The sequence below is a fragment of the Petromyzon marinus genome, chromosome 35 (genome assembly GCF_048934315.1).
Source record: "Petromyzon marinus isolate PM22_M1 ecotype Great Lakes invasive population chromosome 35, UKy_Petmar_22M1.pri1.0, whole genome shotgun sequence".
Taxonomy (NCBI): Eukaryota; Metazoa; Chordata; class Hyperoartia; order Petromyzontiformes; family Petromyzontidae; genus Petromyzon; species Petromyzon marinus.
In genome coordinates this window covers 6,824,986-6,847,420 of record NC_133701.1, presented here as the reverse complement: position 1 = coordinate 6,847,420, position 22,435 = coordinate 6,824,986, and the positions used below count along the sequence as shown (strand labels likewise).

General features: G+C 50.0%; 1 protein-coding gene across 1 annotated transcript in view; it reads left to right on the top strand.

Annotated features, from left to right (window-relative positions):
* LOC116948913 (phospholipid phosphatase 3-like) overlaps window positions 1-22,435 on the top strand; it is a 65,878-nt gene that overhangs the window by 2,233 nt on the left and 41,210 nt on the right. Inside the window, exon 2 of the mRNA XM_076071888.1 lies at window positions 20,414-20,571. Within this exon, the coding sequence (XP_075928003.1) occupies window positions 20,414-20,571 (158 nt within the window). The remainder of the gene's footprint in view (window positions 1-20,413; window positions 20,572-22,435) is intronic.

Here is a 22,435-nt window from a genome sequence, read left to right as displayed (position 1 = left end):
GGGGCATCCTCCACACGCCCTCTGGAAACCGTGGATCTAACCCGTTCCGATTACAGTGGCGAAGTATGGTTAATCAAAGACAGACTCTAGGGGGCAAGTGCTGTTAGCGAGCACCTAGAAAGGCCGGCACGGCACACGAGGGGGTGAGTGGCCAACACCACGCCCGGCCGCCTTTGTCTCCCGAGTGACGATGTTTACGCATCGCACCAGACACTCATTTGAGGCTGAGTCGACCGGTTCAGATAATCGTCACCGGTGTTGGCCGCGAACCGCTACACCACCGCTCCCCTCCTGGCTAAACAACCCCCATGACCACCAACACGATGTGGGGAAGCCTTCATCCAGCAGTGGATTGATAAAGGGCTGTAAAATACTATTATTACTACTATTACAGTATCAGATATACGCTATAATCTCAATCCTTCTTAAAAAAACCTACCGACGATTAAATGTCCATTCCACGTGCTTCCGTGTTTAAAAAAAAAGGGTAATTTGTTTATCCGTGCGGTTTGAAAACCCAATGACCGTGCTCCCGATTTCCAGTCGTCATTTCTTCATTGCCAAACAACAACAACAGCAGCAACAGATGCCTGCAAGAGTTTCACCTCGATTCTACACTGGGGGCGAGCATCGATTGGTGTGCAAGACTGGTGGTGATTGAGATGTTCACGGTCGACAAAGCTGATTGTCAGTCCACTGCGAGGCGTGATGGCTCTTCTCTCACGCACGCCGCCTTGTTCGCGTGGGCTGTTTGACCATACTTCGCCATAGACGCGAGCGAGAGCATAGAAGTATAGTCCGACGGTGGCTTTTGCGGCATTTGCCTCTCGCTCAGGCACCTTGTAAACCCGCGCGGCACGGCGGCGACTTGTCCGGGCTCGATCCGGCTCGGCTCTTGACATCTCACTGATGATATTGAAAGGTCACGACGATGGATATTGGGCAGATCTTGGATCGGGCACGTGAGCAAGTTCGTTGCGTTAGACCGTCGAGAAATGTGGCGATTTGTATTTTTTGAGAGGAAAAAAAAAAGTTTCGGCTCGAAACTTTGCACAAAGTTAAACGTTAATTATAGGGCGTGTTTATACAATTTAGCTGCTGCAAACACAGCCTTGGGACTATGTCAACAAGTATGGGGGACTGCTGTTGGCGACTGCGCAAAGGCACAAGTCAAAATCTAACAGGGCCGACCCGTCGTAGAAAACACACGTGACAGCGCTTTGTCGATCCGCTGCGGGACGAGAGCTTCCCCACTCCACCGTGTCCACCACAGGGGGTTGTTTGACCAATCCTCTCCACGTGGGTCGGTGCAGGTGGTTGGGACAAGTCGGGTCGATGTGCGCAGGACTGGTTCGGACATCACTCGCGACCGATTGGTGTCCAACTCGGGTTGCCGGGCTCGTAGTGCAGTGAGCTAAGCGCTGCATGACCTGTTCTCGTCATTGACGCTGCATTAAATTAGAAAAAAATAAATATACGGGGTTATCCATTTACAGATATCCCACTCATTTAGATTTTATTTAAGCTTGTTTACCCAGGAAAGCCTCTTTGAGTCTCAAGACCATATCAGGAGGGTGCTGCCATGTCTCCACAGCAGGGGGCGATGCTACGACGGGTAATCCCTATTTAGTAATTTCCAGGCAATTTTTCAGCATTGGGATCTTTGGCCAATGCAAAGTTACACTGTGCGTGTGCTTCTTAACTACTGGAGAAAATCGTAGAACCTTAAGGAGAGCCTCGCAGAACAGGGGGAGAACATACAAACTCTACACAGCAAGGCCACCAAGTGAGAAGTTGATCTTGGGCCCTGCTTACTGTGAGGCAGAGGCATTAGCACGATGCCACACTGCTGCCCAAATTGTCCTCTTACTTTTCCTCTGAACAGCCGTCTGAATACTGTGAAAGCGACGGTTCCGTATCTGACGGTGGAGAGTGTTTCGCAAATGTACGGCATTGAGAATTGGTGGGAGACTTTCAGGGGACTTTGAAATGAAAAGTTGCTTTCTCCTGTAAGTCCTACGTGCTTTTTTAGAGGGGTGTTTATAATTGGATCATCCTGTACAAGAGACTGATCTTTTGCTGAACGCATTAACCTGTGACATTCGGGTCAGATGTGGAAATAAACAGCGCGGCACACAGGTAGCGGGGGTTAGCACGGGCATGATTCATCAAAGGAATTAACCGGGGTGGATGACGTCACTCACCGCCCCCCGACGGAAAAAAACAGAGCTGCAGAAAATAAGAATGGTGGGGGAGGGGAGGGTATCTTGAGCCGAATCTCAAACCAAACCTGTGAACATGTTGATTCTGTGATGAAGACATTTCTTTATTTAGTTATCCTGGAGAGTCACACCCCGCGCTCTTGCGGGAGAATCACCCCGCATTTCGGATGGTTGCGTAGTGGCATTGACGTAGTGCGGTCTTGGCGTGGGCCGTGGTGCAAGGAATAAAATGGGGGGGGGGGGGGGAGGCCTCTCCGTTTGTCAAACTTTTTTTCTCTCCATCTTCGTAGCACATCACCTGGGTCCCTCCGGGCCGTGGTTGCACCGCCTGCGTACTCGCGAAGGCTCAAGCCGCCGATGTTTGGCCGAGCCAAACGAGTGGTTTTGCGAACGGGAAGAAATCCTGAGGGTGCCCTTGAAAAGACCACATGCGGACGGGTGGGTGGGCAGGCGGGTGGGGAGGTAACCGTCAACCAAAAATCTCGCGCAGATATCTGCAGGAATCCAACGCTGCACTGCTATCTCCCGGCCACCTCGCAGCCAATTCCTCTGCAACACCTGGCATTCCCAGGTCAGTCTCCCATCCCAGGTCGGGGTACCAGGCTCCAAAATCCCGCTTAGCTTCTGAGATCTGAACGCATCGGGAGCATTCAAGGCGATGTGGAAGCCATTCGGAAGCCACTGGAGCTATGCCCTTTTAAATGTTGGTTGAACACTCATTTCGTTGGAACTGCTTTTTGTGTTTCGTTGGTTGTTCTTCCCCCCGCACCACCGATTAGCACAGTTGGCTGCGTATGAAAGACGTTCAACATACATACATACATCTGGCCGTAGGGTGATTGATTCTTGGCCCAGTATAGGGAGGAGACAGTGCTCTCTGTAGGGAATTAATCGTGGTGCTTGAAAAGCTAAACGTGATGCGTAAACGACGCCGTTGTGAAAAAAAGAATCAAATTCCCCTCCGCTAGCAGCTGACACCTGGGTAAGGCAGTGCACATTTCAGCCTATGTGTAGATATCGTCTATAGTGCAATGACTGCGTTGGCAGTGGTGTTTAAGTACAGGCTAAATCTGCTTTGTAAATTGAACTTCTTTCCCACCATACGTAGCCAACCGCGCTAATTGGAGGTGCGGGGAGGGAAGTGACAAGTAACCAAACACAAAAAGCGGTCCTGAAGAAACGGGTATTCAATCCAGATGTAAAAATGAACAGCTCCCAGTGGCTTCCAAATATCGGAAAAAGAGTGTTCCAGACGGCCGCAGAAGCACAGAACATCACCGATGATGTTATGATCAACAACTTCCCTTCCCTCTTTCACAAAATCGCCCAGAATTTACTGCATCCATTTCAAATCTGGGGGGACGTGTAAAGAAGGGTTATATTTCAGAGTTCTTGGAAGGGTGACCGCCGTGCATCACGAGTGTTATAGGCTGCCAACAGGGCTGCGTGGGAGACAGCAGAGGGCGAGTTCAACAAAATCCATTATTGTGCTGTACTTGTATGCTCCCACAGCTGTAAACTCCCCTTAATTCCACCCGCACTGACAAGTGTGGCGAAGTATGGTCAAACAACCCAAACCACCAACATGGCGTGTGGTCGCCCTCATCCAGCAGTGGATCGACAAGGGGCTGTACACGCACCTAATAAGGGCTGTGCGCACGAGATAAAGCACTTGCTGGTCAGCGCTGTTTCCCCTAACAAATCCACACCCCACGTGAGTATCCTTTTGACCTTTATCGTTCAAAAACACATTCCTGCGGAGGGAGCTGGTAGGAACGTTGGGTTGCTCGGTCAATGGCCAGGGTCAACGGCGGCACCACGTGGTGTATTCCGCAAATATGCCCGACTGTGAGGGCGGGCACGAGCTGGCGTGAGTAGGTTAAACGTTGAGTTTTATAAGGGCACCACGGGGTGACCAGCCCCTCCCCACCCAGCCCCACCCCACCCAACCCCACGCCTCCCACCCCCCACCCTCCCCACCCAGCCCCTCCCCACCCAGCCCCTCCCCACCCAGCTCCCTCCCTACTCTCCCCTCTCCACCCAGCCCCACCCCTCCCACGTGGACAGACATCCACAGACATACACAATTAATCCCCTGCCTCCTGTGAATTAATCCCGGTTGGGCTTCCAGTCCACTATGTTTGCTACCAGTATAATCCACACGTGTTGGCCGCTGTGGTTGCCAGTCGGCCTTCCGCAACACGCGCCGGTGGTATTTGTTAGCTGTGAGTGGTACAGTGATGGAAAAAAGTATTTGATCCCCTGCTGATTTTGTACGTTTGCCTGCTGACAAAGAAATGATCAGTCTATAATTTTAATGGTAGGTTTATTTGAACAGTGAGAGGCAGAATAACAACAACATAATCCAGAAAAACGCATGTCAAAAATGTTATAAATTGATTTGCATTTTAATGAGGGAAATACGTATTTGACCCCCTCTCAATCAGATTTCTGGCTCCCAGGTGTCTTTTATACAGGTAACGAGCTGAGATTAGGAGCACACTCTTAAAGGGAGTGCTCCTAATCTCAGCTTGTTACCTGTATAAAAGACACCTGTCCACAGAAGCAATCAATCAATCAATCAGATTCCAAACTCTCCACCATGGCCAAGACCAAAGAGCTCTCCAAGGATGTGAGGGACAAGATTGTAGACCTACACAAGGAATGGGCTACAAGACCATTGCCAAGCAGCTTGGTGAGAAGGTGACAACAGTTGGTGCGATTATTCGCAAATGGAAGAAACACAAAAGAACTGTCAATCTCCCTCGGCCTGGGGCTCCATGCAAGATCTCACCTCGTGGAGTTGCAATGGTCAGGAGAACGGTGAGGAACCAGCCCAGAACTACACGGGAGGATCTTGTCAATGATCTCAAGGCAGCTGGGACCATAGTCACCAAGAAAACAATTGGTAACACACTACGCCGTGGACTGAAATCCTGCAGCGCCCGCAAGGTCCCCCAGCTCAAGAAAGCACATATACATGCCCGTCTGAAGTTTGCCAATGAACATCTGAATGATTCAGAGGACAACTGGGTGAAAGTGTTGTGGTCAGATGACCAAAATGAAGCTCTTTGGCGTCAACTCAACTCGCCGTGTTTGGAGGAGGAGGAATGCTGCCTATGACCCCAAGAACACCATCGCCACCGTCAAACATGGAGGTGGAAACATTGTGCTTTGGGGGTGTTTTTCTGCTACGGGAACAGGACTCACCGCATCAAAGGAACGATGGACGGGGCCATGTACTGTCAAATCTTGGGTGAGAACCTCCTTCCCTCAGCCAGGGCATTGAAAATGGGTCGTGGATGGGTATTCGAGCATGACAATGACCCAAACACACGGCCAAGGCAACAAAGGAGTGGCTCAAGAAGAAGCACATTAAGGTCCTGGAGTGGCCTAGCCAGTCTCCAGACCTTAATCCCATAGAAAATCTGTGGAGGGAGCTGAAGGTTCGAGTTGCCAAACGTCAGCCTCGAAACCTTAATGACTTGGAGAAGATCTGCAAAGAGGAGTGGGACAAAATCCCTCCTGAGATGTGTGCAAACCTGGTGACCAACTACAAGAAACTTCTGACCTCTGTGATTGCCAGCAAGGGTTTTGCCACCAAGTACTAAGTCATGTTTTGCAGAGGGGTCAAATACTGATTTCCCTCATTAAAATGCAAATCAATTCATAACATTTTTTGACATGCGTTTTTCTGGATTTTTTTGTTGTTATTCTGTCTCTCACTGTTCAAATTAACCTACCACTAAAATTATAGACCGATCATTTCTTCGTCAGTGGGCAAAAATACAAAATCAGCAGGGGATGAAATACTTTTTTTTCCTCACTTTATGCTGTGTATACATTGGGGTGCCACGATGGCGAGATGTTAACTACCTCGCGTGGTATGAAGGAGGTCGTGGGTTCGATACCGACATTTAACGCCTGTATATTTGGAGTGTGCATGTTCTCCCCGTGGTCGCATGGCTTTCGTCCGGGTCCTCCGGTTTTCCCCTTCACGTTTAGAATCAACAATGTTTTCAGAGCATTTGGGTTGCTATACATTTCCACGTGATGATAGGCCACTTTCGTTGAGCTCTCATTTGTGACCAGGTCGCTTCTGATAAAGAGCTATAAGTTCAGTGGGCCATACCTGGTAACGAAAAAATATTTCAAATACCTGTTGATATCTTTGTCGCTCTCAATAAGTCTGCCTGCCAAGGCGTCTCCCGTAATGAACCTGATACGAGGAATATTAATAGAGGTCGCTAATGCGGCTTTCTCCTCTGCTTCGCGTTCTCAATCTGCAACTTCTGGGAAACAGTTGGCGAAATTAAAACTCTCTGCCAACAATATTAATACATGTGCGTTTGGGGTTCGAGTAACTTGTGTGTGGGTGGGTGGGTGGGGAGCAGTGGCACCGTGGTTAGCGGCACTGCATTACGGACCCGGCAAACCCCAGGTTAGATCGCCGGCCACGATCAACACCAGCGGCGAGTGATGTGAAGCGGTCCTCGGCTTCCCCTGGGTTGACTCGACCTAGACTGATTACCTGTTGTGGTGTGTACGCATCGGCACTGATGAGACGAAGGCGACTGGACGTAGTCCTAGCCACACACTGCCCTTGAATGCGAATTGCTTTGAGGTAATAAGTGTGTCATTGGACATGTGTGGTGTAATTTAGTTGAATGTATGGGGGAAGTTACCCGAGTGTGTTTTAAGCTCACCTGTATCTGTAAACTTAGCCTAATGACAAGTGTTGCAAATTGTATACTAATAGGAATAATAATTTAAGTTAGTTTGTCACTCAAATGCTGGACGAAGGAGCTCAGGTCGCTGGGTTCATAGCGCAGTGCTCCAACCACTGCCACCGTTTCTACATCGATTGGCAGTCATTGAAAACTGGGAATCGACGATATTGTAACACCACCATCATCATCATCATTTTCTTCATCATGTCATCTTCATAATCATAGGACCATCGTCATCACGATTGGCATTCCTATCAATCACCTCTATGGAAACACATCTGTGAGTGTTCTCTCTCTACCTGTTGACACTCGTCGGGATTTTGGGGCAAGTACCATTATGGGTCAGCACACCTTTCATGAATCCCACCAAGAGGTTTTGGCCAAACTCTGTCCAAGTGGTGAGTTTAGAGCTCGATCCAACCTCGAGCTCTAGCCTGGGAGTCAACATTGGACCACGTCATCCCTATGTTACAGACAACACGCACTGGTATATAAGTGACACTCTATCCAGCGTACAATGTATATAATGATCTTAGTCCCACAACTCCTGTTTTCCCACACCTGCCGGAGGACGGGGAGGTTTGCATCATGAGCGATGCTTTGAAGTGGTTATCATGCCCAATGCCACACCTCGCCATCGCTTCTTTCTGCTCACCAAGTCGACACCCAAATTAATAATTCCATTCTTACATCGTTCCCCCTGTCTGGCTCGAGGTCTCCCCCTTGGTCACTCGCTTTTGGCTGCCCCTCCAACGCTCGTCTCGGTGACCTGCCTTCCTCCATCTTGTACACGTGTTCCACCCATCATAACCTCTACTTCCTGATTGCGCCTATAACACTTTCCTGCCAAATTCTAATCAGAACTTCCAAGTTGCTTATCCTATCCGCCTCCATCGTGCATAAGTGTCCTACCCATCGCAACCTCCTCTTTCTGATGTGTTCTACAATGCTTTACTGCGATGTTTCAATCAGAAGATCCAAGTTGCTTAACCTATTCTCTGCCATCATACACACGTATTCCATCATTCACAACCTCCTGTTCCTGGATTTCATATACAACCCTTTCCCGCGATGTTCATCAGAACTTCCCAGCTGCTTAGCCCCAATCCAGCCATGAGATTCCTTTCATCAGCATTCACCTGTAGTCAAAGAGCAGCGACCTCTCCTTTTTCCTTTCTATTTGCCAAGCTGTGTCCGCAAGAAAGATAATGGTCGCGATCGGCGTCTTCGTGTCTCCGCCTGTCGCTATATCCGTGTGGCCGCGTCGCTCGCCAGGGATTTCAACCACGCGGCCTTCCCGGCCAATTCTCGTGATGGCCTACAAAAGGGTTCACCCGCCCTCTCCCCAAACCCCAACTCCCCACCCTACTCGCCCTAACTTCTCCGCCGCCATCCCCTCCGCCCCCTCCATTCTGTCAGCGCATTTTAAATCTCCACGTGATTTGCTGACACCGCAAAAACTAAACACCATGAGGGCTTAACGCTTCCCAGAGTCGCTCGCTCGCCACGGTTAACGGCACGAGCGGGTTAAGTCCTTTATTTGTAACCAGGCGGACGTCTAGCTGAGATTGTACGTGTACGGTACATTTTTTTAAATCCACTGCTAGATGGATGGCTCCCCCCGTTGGGCTGATCGTGAGTGGGGGGGGGGGGGGGTTTAACCATACTTCACCAGGATAGTGAGTGCAGGTCGGTGAATGAAGGTGGGGAGCAGAGACACGGGAACCTTTAAGTATAATACAACAATGCATTTAGCTGCACCGCTGCCCACTACATCGCCCCGCAGCCCTATGCCAACCTGATGGGGTGCATGTTGGTCACACAACCAAGCGTGATTTGGCCATTGGGGATTGTGTTTTGTTTTTACGTATTTTTTTTGGTAAAAAAGGGGGGCCACGTCAATAAAATTTGCGTGGCTGAAATGAAAATAGGATTAGTTCCATGGTAACGAAATTAAAACACGGTCACACGACAGGCCCTGACAAATAACACAATTTTACGCACTCAGCGTTTTGCAGGATTGTCTTCATAATTAAAATGTTCGGAGTCTTGTAAACTTTTTCTGTACAAACAGCGGAGTTGGTGTCATGATACAAACAAACAAACAAACGTATCTGCGCCTAACACGCCTTTGCATTTGCTCCCCGTAATTCCATTACCGCGGAATTGTCCACAGGGTCGCACGCAACCACCACACCAATGTCCTCCTCCTAGCCAAGCCAAGCAAGCGAGTGAGCCTCACCACGGACACATTTTCCCATGGAACATTTTATTTAGCCCATGGGAAGCGGGGTTGGAGGAGGATGAAGGGGGGGGGGGGACCTCTGGAAAGGGTGCGGTGTTGTTGGTAGGAGCAGAGGGTTGGGATTGGGGTTTAAGGGAAGGAGCTGTGGAGGAGAAAGGGTAGGGGGTTGGGTGGGGGTGATGGTGATGGTGGTGTTGAGAGTTTTGCTGGTTTGCTTTAGAGAAGCTTTGTGCCTCTGTGTGTGTGTGTGCTCTTTGCAAATGAATTGAACAACAGGAGCCAGAGCTGGTTAAGACGGCTGTAGTAGTAATACCCCCACTCCCCCCACCTCATCTGCGAATAACAAGCGCTGCTTGTACACGCATACACGAGGGATGATCGATAGGCTTTTGTGCTGATCTAGTCCAGTAGTAAATATTGTCATCATCGTCAGCAGCCATGATCAATCTACTGCTGGATGAAGGCCTCCACAAGGTCCACCACCATCATCTCCCATGGACCTGCGATGTGGCGGTCTAACTCCCGCACGTGATCTAATGCCGTCACCCCGCGTCTGTGGTGGACGTGCTCTTGCATTGCCAGGTGGCGGTTGTGTCTCTAAAGATCCCGCCCGTCGTCATCCTATTCAGTGGCCGAGCTTTGTCGACGTGGGTCCCTGCTGCGAGGAATTAAATGGGGCCCCCTCGTAAACAAAAAAAATATGTCCACCGTCTCCCTGGCGCAGTGACACCACCTGCACAATAGCTACGTCGCTGATTTTGTAAACGTCGTCCATCATTCTATTCTCTTCAAGAGGCCTATCGCAAACGTCGTCCATCATTCTATTCTCTTCAAGAGGCCTATCGCTTGCGTGGCGAGCGACATTCCCCTATCACGGTTATTCCTGCCGTTTAACCAAATTTGGACATAGCTGCAGCGTCGAACGTCAAACGGCACCGTGGGTGTCAATGTCGCGACTCGTGCCCGCCACGCACGTAGCCCACAAGGCAGATGCCCCGGTGTCGGCGGCGAACCCTGAACCCAGAGAAGCGGGGCCCCTACATAGCTGCCGACCAAAATAAAGGTACCCTGTGTCGATCCCGGGCCGGCCGATGTTTACGTGCACGCACCCCCTCGCACACACCTTGAGAGTTCAAAGGGGAGCTCGTGATGGATATTAACATGTGGGGAGCAGCTGACTTCACGCCCGACCTGGGCCATTGAATGCGAGGGGTGAGCGTGAGAGTAAATCTCGGTGGCACCAAATCACCTTTCTCGGCTGCATGCAACACTTCCATAAAACAACCCCCCCCCCCCCAAACTCTCCCTCGACATGATTTTTTATGTTCGGCGGGGCCAACCATTTTTCTTCTTGGCAGCTCGTGGAATTTAGCAAAAGTCGAGGTGTGCCACGCGTTGAGTTACGATCCTAAATCTACAGCCCCTTTTGCCGATGCACTGCTGGATGAAGGCCTCTCAACGCCGCGTCGGTGGTGGAGGCTGTTTGTTCAAACTTCACGCTACTCGGTGCGGTTTGGTGACGGTGGAGGGGGGCCCCCCAGGTATCACTCGCCACTGTTGGTAGCCGTGGCCGGCAATGAAAGTAAAGTCTCCTGGGTCCATGGCGCAGGGGGTTAACCGCTGAGACGCCAGTTGAGTAATTGATTCTGAAAGGAATTGTCCATCCTACTAACTCAAGCGACTTCGTAAAACATTGTGATAACCCGGCGAATCTCAAGTCTTATTTTTAGTGCTGCATTGAGACGTTTGCCAAGTATCTGTTTGAGTATCCAGTTGAGATTTGAGAGAGCGTGAGTATGTTGGCACGGCGTTAGTCATAAGCAGCTGCCCTTTTGTATGGAAAATCCTTCCGCTTGACTCAAGCCAAAAGTTTCACTTTCAGTCCATAGCTTATTAATTACAAAGCAAGTTCGAGTGAGTCAATCCACTTATCTTTCCTGGCAGGGAATTAGATCATGGGTGTTTGATATCAACAGCTGACCGACCTCCGATCAGCACATTTGGCGACGGACGATGCAAAAGAACTTCAACATACATACGTACATGGACTCAACCAACTCGCCACGAAAGATGTGATCGGAGAGGCTTGTTGGTAGAGAGGAGAGCGCTGCAACAAGAGATGCGGCGCTCACAGTACAATGTCGTGTATCTGACTTGCCGGGGGGACCTAACCTGTTGGCGGATACCTGAAAAGGTCAGATTCTGGAACGTCTGGAGAAAATGACAGTCACATCACGGTGCACAAATTCTGCACGGCATGGGCGGCTAATTGGCCAGGGCAGATAAGCGACGTCGGTTGGACTGTCGCTGGTGCCAAAGGGTCCCGACCCAGGGGACGGATATTGGATATGTTCAGCCCCCGGGGCCGCTCTGTTCCGTTGCTCCGTGTTCGTTCCACAGCGGCTTTCCGCCGTTCGCCGGACATCTATAGGCCGGACATCTATAGGCCAAGGCATCTCAGCACGTCTTTGTAAACAAGGCTCCGTGTGCGGGGGACTTTAACATGCTTGGAGTAGATAACGGCCCCTTAGGCTCACCACAAATTTCATGGCCGAAGAACCACTGCATTTTCTATGGGGGGGGGGGGGGGGGTTCTCTATGAGTGTGAAAAGAAGGAAAACAACCTTCGAAGGAAAAATAGAAGTGTTGATCAGTTCCTGTGCTACATATATCGTTGTGCAATCACATACAAGGACAAATATCCCCCCCCCCCCCCTGCCGTGTAGCCTTTTAACAAACTGTTCCATGTATGCATGTTGAACTTAGTTTAACACGTTGGCTTTCGTGGCCAGTATTATCAATAATAGAGGTTTTTGGGTTAGGCCGGGTGAATATGAATGTGTGTCGTTAAACCCGCTGTCAGCTGGTACAGCCAATTCGTAAGGTTTGTCGCTTCATGCTGCTGGTTGTGATTCCTGGTGAAACGTCGGACTCGTTTGGTCAATGTTGTGGGTTGACTCTCCAACACACTGGTGTGCTGAACTAGTAACTAACTGGCACGTTTTGTTCACGTGACAAACCCTTATTGATTGGCTGTGTCGTTTGGTGGCGGGTTTAACGACGCATTCATATTAACGCGATCTAACCCAAAAACCTTTTATGAATATGCTGAACTTTGTTTTTGCACCATACGTAGCCAACCATCATGCTGATGGGAGGTGCAGGGTAAGTGCTGTTAGCGAGCACGTTTTAAGATCGACACAGCGCCGCCAAGTACTCGTTTAAGGCTGAGTCGACCCAGTGGAGGCCGATGAGTGCTTCTGATATCCATTGTCACCGATGTCGTCCGTGGCTGGAAATCAAACTCGTGTCATAAGAGTCCTAGTGCAGTGCGTTCAACCAGTGCACCACCACTCCCCATAAGATCCCCTGGCGGTTGGACGTCTTTGTCACCTTTCAAAGTAACACACATTCACACAGTTAAACAGTCGCGTGCACAAATCCACACACACGCACACACATGCAGTCACAGGCGCATTCAGTCTTATGCACAGTGACAAACAAACATCCATACACACACACAGTCTCGCACTCAATTACACAAGCACAGTGTGACACACAGTCAAGGATGCACAGTCTCACGTACAAGTCACAGGCGTGCACGTGCAAGAGCAAACGGACACCCGCACGCACAAGCACACGTGTGCTTGTGCGTGCACAACAGACCGCGAGCACCTGAGGAAATACGAGCGGGGACAGGGGAAGGGTCACGCGGAAACCTGGAAAGGAAGCCAGGACGAGAGGGGCGTGGGAGACGGGCAGTGGGGTGGGGGTTAGGGGAGTCGTGGCAGCAGAGAGTGGAAAAGGACACCGGGTCAAACGCGACGTGGTGGAGGTCGCCGGCTCGCTCAGGGTCCTCGTGATGGCTGTGTCGGAGACACGAAACTAAAATTAGTTTATTTTATTTCACCAGGTAAGGCCCATTGAGCTGAATAGACAGCTCCTTTTTCAGAAGCAACCTGGCTACAAATGATCGCTCAACGGAAGTGGCTCATCATCACGTGAAAATGCATAGCATCCAAATGCTCTGAAAGTATCGTTGATTCTAATCGCGAAGGGGAAAAACGAAGGATCCGAAGAAACATCTGTGCCACAACGGGGAGAACATGCAAGCTCCGAATATACAGCCGTCAGGGTCAGGATCGAACCCACAACTACCTGCATACAAAGTGAGGTAGTTAGCATCAAGCCACCCTGACAGAATCGCTGAGATCATAGTTTTGAATCTGGGATTCAGCCCCCCCACTCCATCCTCCCCACAAAGAGGTTGACCTTCCGCCCAGCCATTTATGACTCCAGGAAAAAAGATATAACCCATGATTGTAAATTTGGTTTGTTGCTTCATTCGGGTATATTCCCACTCTGCGAATAAAAAAATGTTGATTTTATTACCATGCGGGGAACTACTCATAGCCTGACCTATAAGATGTGCGCCCCTAGTGAGCCTTGAAGTGACTTTAATAAGTAGTTCTGTGATTTTTGATGTAAACCTTTCGTGACTGCAGTAATTCATATTCTTAGTTCTGTGATGCCAACTTCCAGTGTTCTCCATGCTATGACTCATGCTGCTGGAACACTGCTCGCTGGCAGGAGTTTCCAATCGCAATCTCTCTCCACGGCAAACGTAACAAATGACACACCTGTATTTTTTAAAGTCAAGCGTAGGTCGAGATCGGAAAATACGTGCCGTTCTATTCGCGTTGGAATACGACGAACAAAAAGTTGGCGCGTGGGAGGCAAGCGGAACACCCGGGACACACGCGCGCGTGCGCGCGCTCCAAATTAAAATTCAGTGGCCGCTGAAGCAAGAACCATTCGTCATTTGTCGTGACCCAAAGAGATCCACATCGCCGGGAGTCGGGGAGGCCGGCGGTGTGTCGCAATTTGCACGGCTCGTCACGCGTAATGTATTGTTCAACCGCGATGATGCATGGCATTGTTCGGTCGCGATGACGGCTCATTTATGACGGTGAAGCGAAACCGAGTGGGACCCTTCGCCGTCTGTCGGCCCCCGGCGAATGCGTCGTTCCCAGCCGCCAGATGGGACCGCCGGCAAAACCGTGAATGGGCAACCCCCCGGACCTTGGCGCGTCTCGGTTCGCCTGCTGGTGTGCGGTTTTTTTGTTTTGACGGCGAGCCCCGACGCTGCTGCCGTAGTGCGCGCACGTACGCGCCATCGTGAAAGCAGCGGGGATTTTCGCCTCCGCTTTGTGTGACGGTGTCACGGGTAGATTTAGTGCGCCCAACGTGATAAATGGGCCATTGCCTTTGGGGCCGCGGTATTTGTGTGTGTGTGTGTGGCTGTGGGTGCGTGTGCTTGTGTGTGCGGGTGTCTGCATGCGACAGTCTGTATGTGTGTGTGCCGCTCTCTTGTGTTTTTGTGGGGGGCGTGTGTGGGTGCCTGTGCGTGTGGGTGCCTCTGCATGTGGGTGCTTGGGGTACTTGTGTGTGTGTGTGTCTGTGTGTGTGTGTGTGTGTATTCAGTGACGATTATCTGAACCAGTCCTGGGCCTCCTTTAGGTTGACTCAGCCTCAAATGAGTACCTGGTGTCGTGTGTAATAATCGCCACTAGTGAGACAAAGGCGACCAGGAGTGGTGCTAGCCACCTGCCCCCTCCCGTGCTGTGCCGGCCTTCATAGGTGCACACTAACAGCACTTGCCTCAACAATATGCTGAGGCTAAATGGGGGGGATCTTAGTATTGTGTTTTTGTCGTCTGCGTTTGCGCATGTGTGGTGTGTGTGACTCTCTTTGTGTGTATGGGTGTGTTTAGGTTTCTTTATGTGTTTGGGTGTCTGTGTGGGCATGTGTTGGTTTGTGTGCACGCGTGTGTGCAAAGCTGCATTGGATAGGTCATGTATCCTGCATGCCCAGCCACCGCATGCCCATGCAGCTTCTGTTTGGCCAGATAAACGAGGCTAAATGGGCACGACCCGGGCTAGAGAAGATATGGACTAACGTTGTACAGGAGGATATGAAGCCGAGTGGACTTAACAGAAGACTGGTACCAGCGGTGTCAAGTTCGGCCTCTACGGAGGAGGCTCATGAAGGACGCTGCTGGGCAGTTGGAGGCAGTCGCCCTCAACAACAGTGCAGGGCAGAGAAGCCACGTTCACAACGACGAGTGGAGCACCAGGCGGATAAAATGCAGAAAGTTGGCACAGTGGGGGAGCACAAGTGATGCATCTGCCAGTCATCTCAGTCGGTTAACCCATGGCACCTCGGTCTGTCCTATGACCTCCTGCCAGGGAGCCTTGAAAACTTAACGTGGCCTCAAAGTTCACCCAGCCTGACACAAGTTTAAACTGCAATAAACTATTTTTATATCACCAGGTAAGGCCCACTGAGCCGTATAGCTCTTTTTCAGAAGCGACCGGGCCACAAGTGATTGCGCAATGAAGTCGCTTATCACGTGGGAATTTATTGCGGCCAACTACTCTAAACGCGGAGGTAAAAACCGGAGGACCTGGAATACAATCCACGTGACCTCGGAGAGAACATGCAAACTCCAAATATACAGGCGACTGGGTTGGGATCGAACCCACTACCTCCTGTATACCAGGAAAGTTAGTTAACATCTCGCCACCGTGGCGACGTGATGACGTCGCTGCCACGTAGTGGCGAATGGCGGCTGTTGTTGCATGTTCACGTGTGTCTGTGCTGTGCGTGCGCGTACTCGAAGAGGCTGCCCCCTCCGTACGTTTTGTACGCTCCCGGCGGCGGCCGTTGCACAAATCCCCGCTCGGCCAGCGCGAACCATAAATGCGCTTTCGAGGCGGAAAACTTAGACGCTCTGGGGCTATTGTGTGACCATGGCTTGGTGTTGAGACACTGGTGTGGGATCAGTTGTCTAGGGACACATTTGTGTGCGTGCGTACGTGCGTGTGTTTGTGAGTAATGATTAATAATACAACAATTTCCTTTGTTCATCAAAGAAAGCCTCGCCGAGTGTTTTACAAAGTTTTCTCGGAAGGAGGGGGGGGGGGTTCAGCTTTTGGAAGTTCGGCCAATTCCAACGATGAGAACTTGGCAAGTGGGAGTGGATTCCTCTGTTGTGATAAATTATAGTTGTTTGTGCCTTTTTTGTTTTCATGCCATTTCTCAATTCCTTTAATTGCCGAGGGGTTTCCATTGTTTGGCAGCTGCTATAGAGAGTATGTGACCCTTATAGATCATTAATGTACAGCGTTGTGGGTTGCAATTAGCATGAATGATTAGATATACATTTGTATTAGTACTCGTGCAAATTTATCATGCTGTAAGCTCTGCAGATATAGATTAAATCCGTTGCAGCACTGTCATCTCCTTGCAGCCTCACACGCCAAGCCTACAACAGTTGGAATGTCGTTCCACACTTGACCCTTTCCTATTCCTATGACGTACGTGTACGCTGACGTACGCGTAAGTCATCGGTTTTTCAAAGGCCATGCCGGAGGGCATGTGGCACAGTTTGGCACCAGCGGTGAACGGGACACCCACCCTGCAACTTGCAGACGTCTCAGAACGGCAAAGGGTTAATAGGCACAACCGTGCTTAGCTCCTAATATGTAATGACATCGGGCGCATTTGAGGGTGATTTGTGAATATGCATGGGTAAGGGAAACAGTTAACACAGTGGTTCATGATTCATCGCACTATGGGTCTCTCTTATCCTTGTGTGTTCAGAACCCGGCCATGGGTGACACCATGAACGAGTGTCATCTGGACTTGCTGTGGGTCTCTCGTCGGTAAAACTCCGCCTGAAATGAGCCCCTGGTGTGGTGTTTAAACATCAGCGCTGCGGAGACAAAGGTAGTCTAGCATGGTACTCCGTGTACCAGCTGTGATAGGTTCCCACTGTCAGCACTTGCCCCAACAATATCTAAGGCTGTGCCAGAAGGCGAGACCACCCAAGGAGCAGAGTTTGTTGAATGGTCGCCTCATCAGATAATGTTTGGCTTGATAACTGAAACGTGATACACTAGCGTGAATGTGGAGCGAAACAAAATCAGAATCTTTATTCTCGAGAAATCCGACGAGCTATGAAGCTCTTTGCCGGAGACGGTCCAGTCGGAACGAGGCGGGTGGTGGTGGTGGTGATTGCAGGACGGCATGGGCAAAGCCCTCCCTTGGATTCAAACTCCGGTGGCGGTGATCTCGGAGCGATGGTTCCTCACTCCACACTCCCCCCTTAAGCCTCCCCTTCCTCACGGACTCTCGCGCGCGTCCCCCGCTGAGCGAGCGTTTCGGAATTTAGACCTCCTCCATTCGGCGCCTCTCTTGGGACGAGGGTCTGCGGAGGCTCCTGTAGCGGCGGCGCTTGGGGCAGTGGCGCTCTCGGAAGCCGTCGAACTTGGCAGTCCAAATTCACCACCCCCCACCCCACCCATGCCCCCACCTCCCCCCCTGACAAGGCGATTGACCTTCAAAGGAGGAGCGTTATGCAGCAGCCGCGGGGTTTCCCCTTAGTAATAGAATAAGTGAAAATGCCTATGCGAGTGGTGGCGTGAGATGCGGTCCCGTACAAGATGCCTTAGTGGTACATTCGGAATGCCTCATAATTGTATTTGATAACATGTTAGAGAAAAATGAAAGCATTATTCAATGATACAAAATGGATCATAGATTTTCCAGCGCACCACAATGTGCGGCAATCCTAGGAAGTACAGTATGGAGCAATATGAAATCTGATGGGTAGCTGTCAGGGAAATATGCGTTTTCATATTTGCAAATTCTTCCTTTTTTTGTGTGCGCTGGCTTGGGTCTCAGAATTTTGGATAACGCTCCAGTAAATTTTTGGGCCGGTTTTCATAGCACAGGTCTCTAACATCAACTAAACTTTGTACACGCAGGGTGGTTGATGTTGGGTCATCTCGCCGTGAATCGTAGTGCCCCCCCCCCTCCACTCCGTTTTAGATGGAGCAAATGCACTTTTACTTTTTAAACGTTGGTTGGGAAGCGCTAATGAATGCCTGTTATGTGAGTGGTCAGCGATGTAATTGCTGTTTCTGATGATAGTAACTCGCACTTGCCAGGCGCCTTTCACGAGGTCTCAAGGCGCCGTGCGTGAACGGGACAAGGATAATAAAGAGAGAGCCGGGTGGAAAAATAAGAGCCGGAGAGGACCAACGCCGATTAGAAGAAAGTTTGAAGTTAGAACTTGAAGGGTGTGTTTTAAAATTGGCTTTAAAGAAAAAAAATATTATAATTTAGGGTTTATACATTCAGATTTGTGATGTAATTTTATTGGTTAAATAAAATATATGTATATCTTTATTGTCATTCACAGCATCCTAACCACTTTTATTGCAGCAGCAAAAATGAAGGACGCGCTGATGTATATCATGGCCTTGGGTGGGTGGGGTACATTTATTTTTTTGTTAAATCAATGTTACAATTTGCCCCAACCCTTCTCACGTGAATGAACAAAACATTTTATTGGAGCAAAATAAAGGCGACCAGTGTGAAAAGACACCGCGTTAGCCTACAAGGACACACTAATTAAAGCAAGCGGCGGCGAAATGGATTTACTAATTGCCGTTGTGTTTGCTCTTCTCCATTCTCGCAAGTCACAACCACCCGCGCACAGATATTCCCCAGTAGCCAGACGCTACGGAGACGCTTAACGCCAGGCGATTGCGCGCGCTGTTTACGGGAAGCTGAACCACCGACCTCCCGAGCAAAATGCAGCGGCTGGGTCAGGGGGAATCCGTGTTGCCATCCCCGGAGAGGCCTGCTCGGAGAGAGATGACAGGACGCGAGGCCAGCAGTAATTAAAGCACGCGATCGATTGTCGCCAACCGCCGGCGGCGGGGCAGGTTACGCCGCCAACGCCGTTGCCGCAAATTTACGACGGAGCAATGACTTGTGACTAATTTGCAGAGTCTTGCGCGGCGTGTGTGCGCGCGTCTGCGTGCAAATCCATAACCCACGAGGCTGTGTCGAGCACGGAAAATGCGTAATAATATACGGATAACAGATGTGCCTGCTCCGGCACCGCTGGACGGAGGCTAATTTAAAACACACGTTGCACGCCACCGCTGCCTCCTTCGCCGCTAGTGCGTACAGAGAGGGAGCGAGAGTGAGGTGAGCGAGCGAGTGAAGAGGACTGTCACGGTACTGCGCAAAGTTTAATTGCGTGTGTGGCAGACAGCGCCAACGGGTCGCTTGCGTCTGCACGTGGACCTCGCTCCCGTGTTTGCTCTCTTCTGGCTTTGCAATTGCAATGAATTGGAAACAGCAGCAGCAGCACGTTGTGCACGATAATGGTGGTGGTGATGTTGATGATGACAATAATGATTGCAGACAGTGGAGCACTGCTGCTCAGAAGTTTGTGGATTCGGAGGCATATCTAAAGTGGATGGAAGGAAATATATATGCAGGGTGTCAAAAAGAAGTATTATCTGCTATTATTGAATTATAATGAAATGTCATGGTGGAGTGACTGTATAGCGGCTGTTAATGCACTGCACTACGAACCTGGCAACCTGTTGTTCTATTTCAAATATCTTAAATCCAAAATGATGAAAAATAAGAATAGGGTTGACCCTTTTTGACAAGAAACAGGTGTTAAGATATTATTTGGGTCTTTCGGTAAAGTCACGCAGATAGGTTCAAAGAAAATAACCCATCTACGTGACTTTACCGAAAGACCCGAAGAATATGAATTCCTGCAGTCACGAAAGCTTTAAATCAAGAATTAGGTGTTAAGATGTTTAAAGACCAAATAGATACCTTTTGCAAGACATCAAGTCCGCATTAACCAAACGTTACTTGTGGCAAAACATGCAAACAAACACGCTCTGATAATACAGTATAGGCATTGTCTTTGAAATTGATTGGCCTACACCAGAGACGGCCTTCTTTATGGCCTAGTCTCGCCAGTGTCAGACCAGAGAACGCGAAAATGGCAGGGGGATTTTCTTATAAGTCCCTTTCGGTCCACCCAGCAGTGCAAGTAAGTCCACCACAGCGAGCCCATCGGTTGGTCGCCTGCGGTGGGGGCCAAGGGTGGCTACGCACCTCTTCCAGGAAGTCTGGCCAGCGTGCAAGAGTAGGCCCAATACCCTCGCGAGGGGCTCTCTCAAAGCTTCCTTTGGTGGAGGCCATTCCGTCGGCAGTGGCGTCAGCGAGCAAATTACAGGGCTGTACCTTCACCCGGAAACCCAAACACGGGGATGAAACTCATGTTTTGTTCTCGTCTGTCCCCCCCTCCCATCCGCCCTCTCACCCCCCAGCCTCGCTGCCCTTCCTCGTGCTCGAGATCAACGTGGTGGACCCGTTCCAGCGGGGATTTTTCTGCGGTGATGAGACCATCGACTACCCCTACGAGAAGAGCGAGACCGTATCCGACGGACTCCTAATTGCCGGCGGATTTCTCATCGCCCTGGCCACTGTGAGGACATACCTACACCAACCACGGGGCACAAAGACACAGATCCCCCGTAAAGCCTTAACAGATTGTTGGGGCAAGTGCTGTTAGTGAGCACCTAATGAAGGCCAGCATGGCACACGAGGGGTGGGTGACCCGCACCAAACCTGGCCGCCTTTGTATCCCCAGTGGCGATATTTAGACACAGCACTGGCTACTCATTTGAGGTTGAGTCGACCTAGTGGAGGCCCAGAACCCGTCCAGATAATCGTCACTGGTGTTGGCTGTGAGCGGGAATCAAACTTGGGTGCTCCGGGTTCTCTCTATGTCATGACATTGTCACTCAAGAACCATCACTCTTGAGAAATGCGTCATGCAGCCAAGAGTACATGGGGTAGAGACGTGGCATGTGCAGTGCACATTGATATAATAGCAACAAACATAATCATTTACAGCCCATTGTCAATCCACTGCTGGAAGCCACCCAATGCAATGAAGGTCATGGTGGTTGTTTGACCCATTCCTTACCATGCTGGTAAGTGTGGGTTTGGTGAAGTGGAACGGGCCCATGAATAATTCAGTTATCACGACTTTTGGCGAGCGATCGAATGGCTTTTGGCTAGCCAGTGACCAAAGATGGTCACCGCATTGCGCGCTTCCACATGTGCTTCTGCGGCCGTCTGGAATGCTCTTCCTTCCGATATTAGGAAGGCACTGGGAGCTATGCACTTTAAAATAATCGAGATTGTCTCATTTCTTTAAAAACGGCCTTTTGTATTAAGGTTGTTGTCCTTCGCCCAACACCTCCGATTAGCACAGTTGGCTTCATGCGGTGCGAAATAAATTCAACATACATACAAAAGTAGAGTTAGCCGTGGCTGGGAGTGAAACTCAGGTCTCTGACTTTATCCTGCAATACTCTAACCACTGAACCACGACTGCCCCTGGAATGTAATATGTAACGTTCCAATGCAGGACGAGGTGCCCTCCATGCCGTGCAAATTGTGGTGGGTATTTAACCATACTTCACCATGCTGGTAATATAAAAGGTTGTTGAAGGTGAGGAGGTTAGACGTGGGAGCATGCAGGTTGCGACCACACTCCTGACGGGTGTTCTGCGCTAGTCAGGTTTGAACATAAGAGTTGCCATCTCTGTAAAAAAAAAACCCACGACATATAAATGGGAAGAAGAATATCTCACAATACCTAAGGAAGGGAGAACTATTGTACGTATAAATGCATTGTCTGGAGCGGTGTGTTGTATGTATGTTGAATGTCTTTCGCACCGTACGTAGCCAACTGTGCTTATCGGAGGTGCGCGGGAAGGACAACAAACATCTGTAAAAAAAAAACTGTCGGGATATTATGAAAGTGGGACTTTATGTCTTGGCATGATACACCCCCAGCTGCACAGAGCACACACCTGCACAGTCTGTATCGGCACCAGGTGGGCTATTGCATCGCAGGATCGCGAGAGATGGCAGTGGCTTGGGAAGGTATTCATCCAGCAGTTATAGTTGCCACGTGTACTGGTTTCGACAGTGAACTCAATTTAGATCGTCCTCTGGGAAATCTATAAGCCCTGCCGGGATATTATCAAAGTCCCACTTTTATAATATCCTGACAGTTTTTTTTTTACAGATGTTTTGTTGTCCTTCCTGCGCACCTCCGATAAAGCACAGTTGGCTACGTACGGTGCGAAAGGCATTCAACATACATACAACACACCGCTCCAGACAATGCATTTATTCGTACAATAGTTCTCCCTTCCTTCGGTATTGTGAGATATTCTTCTTCCCATTATATGTCGTGGTTTTTTTTTTCTTTCACAGAGATGGCAACTCTTATGTTCAAACCTGACTAGCGCAGAACACCCGTGGGAGTGTGG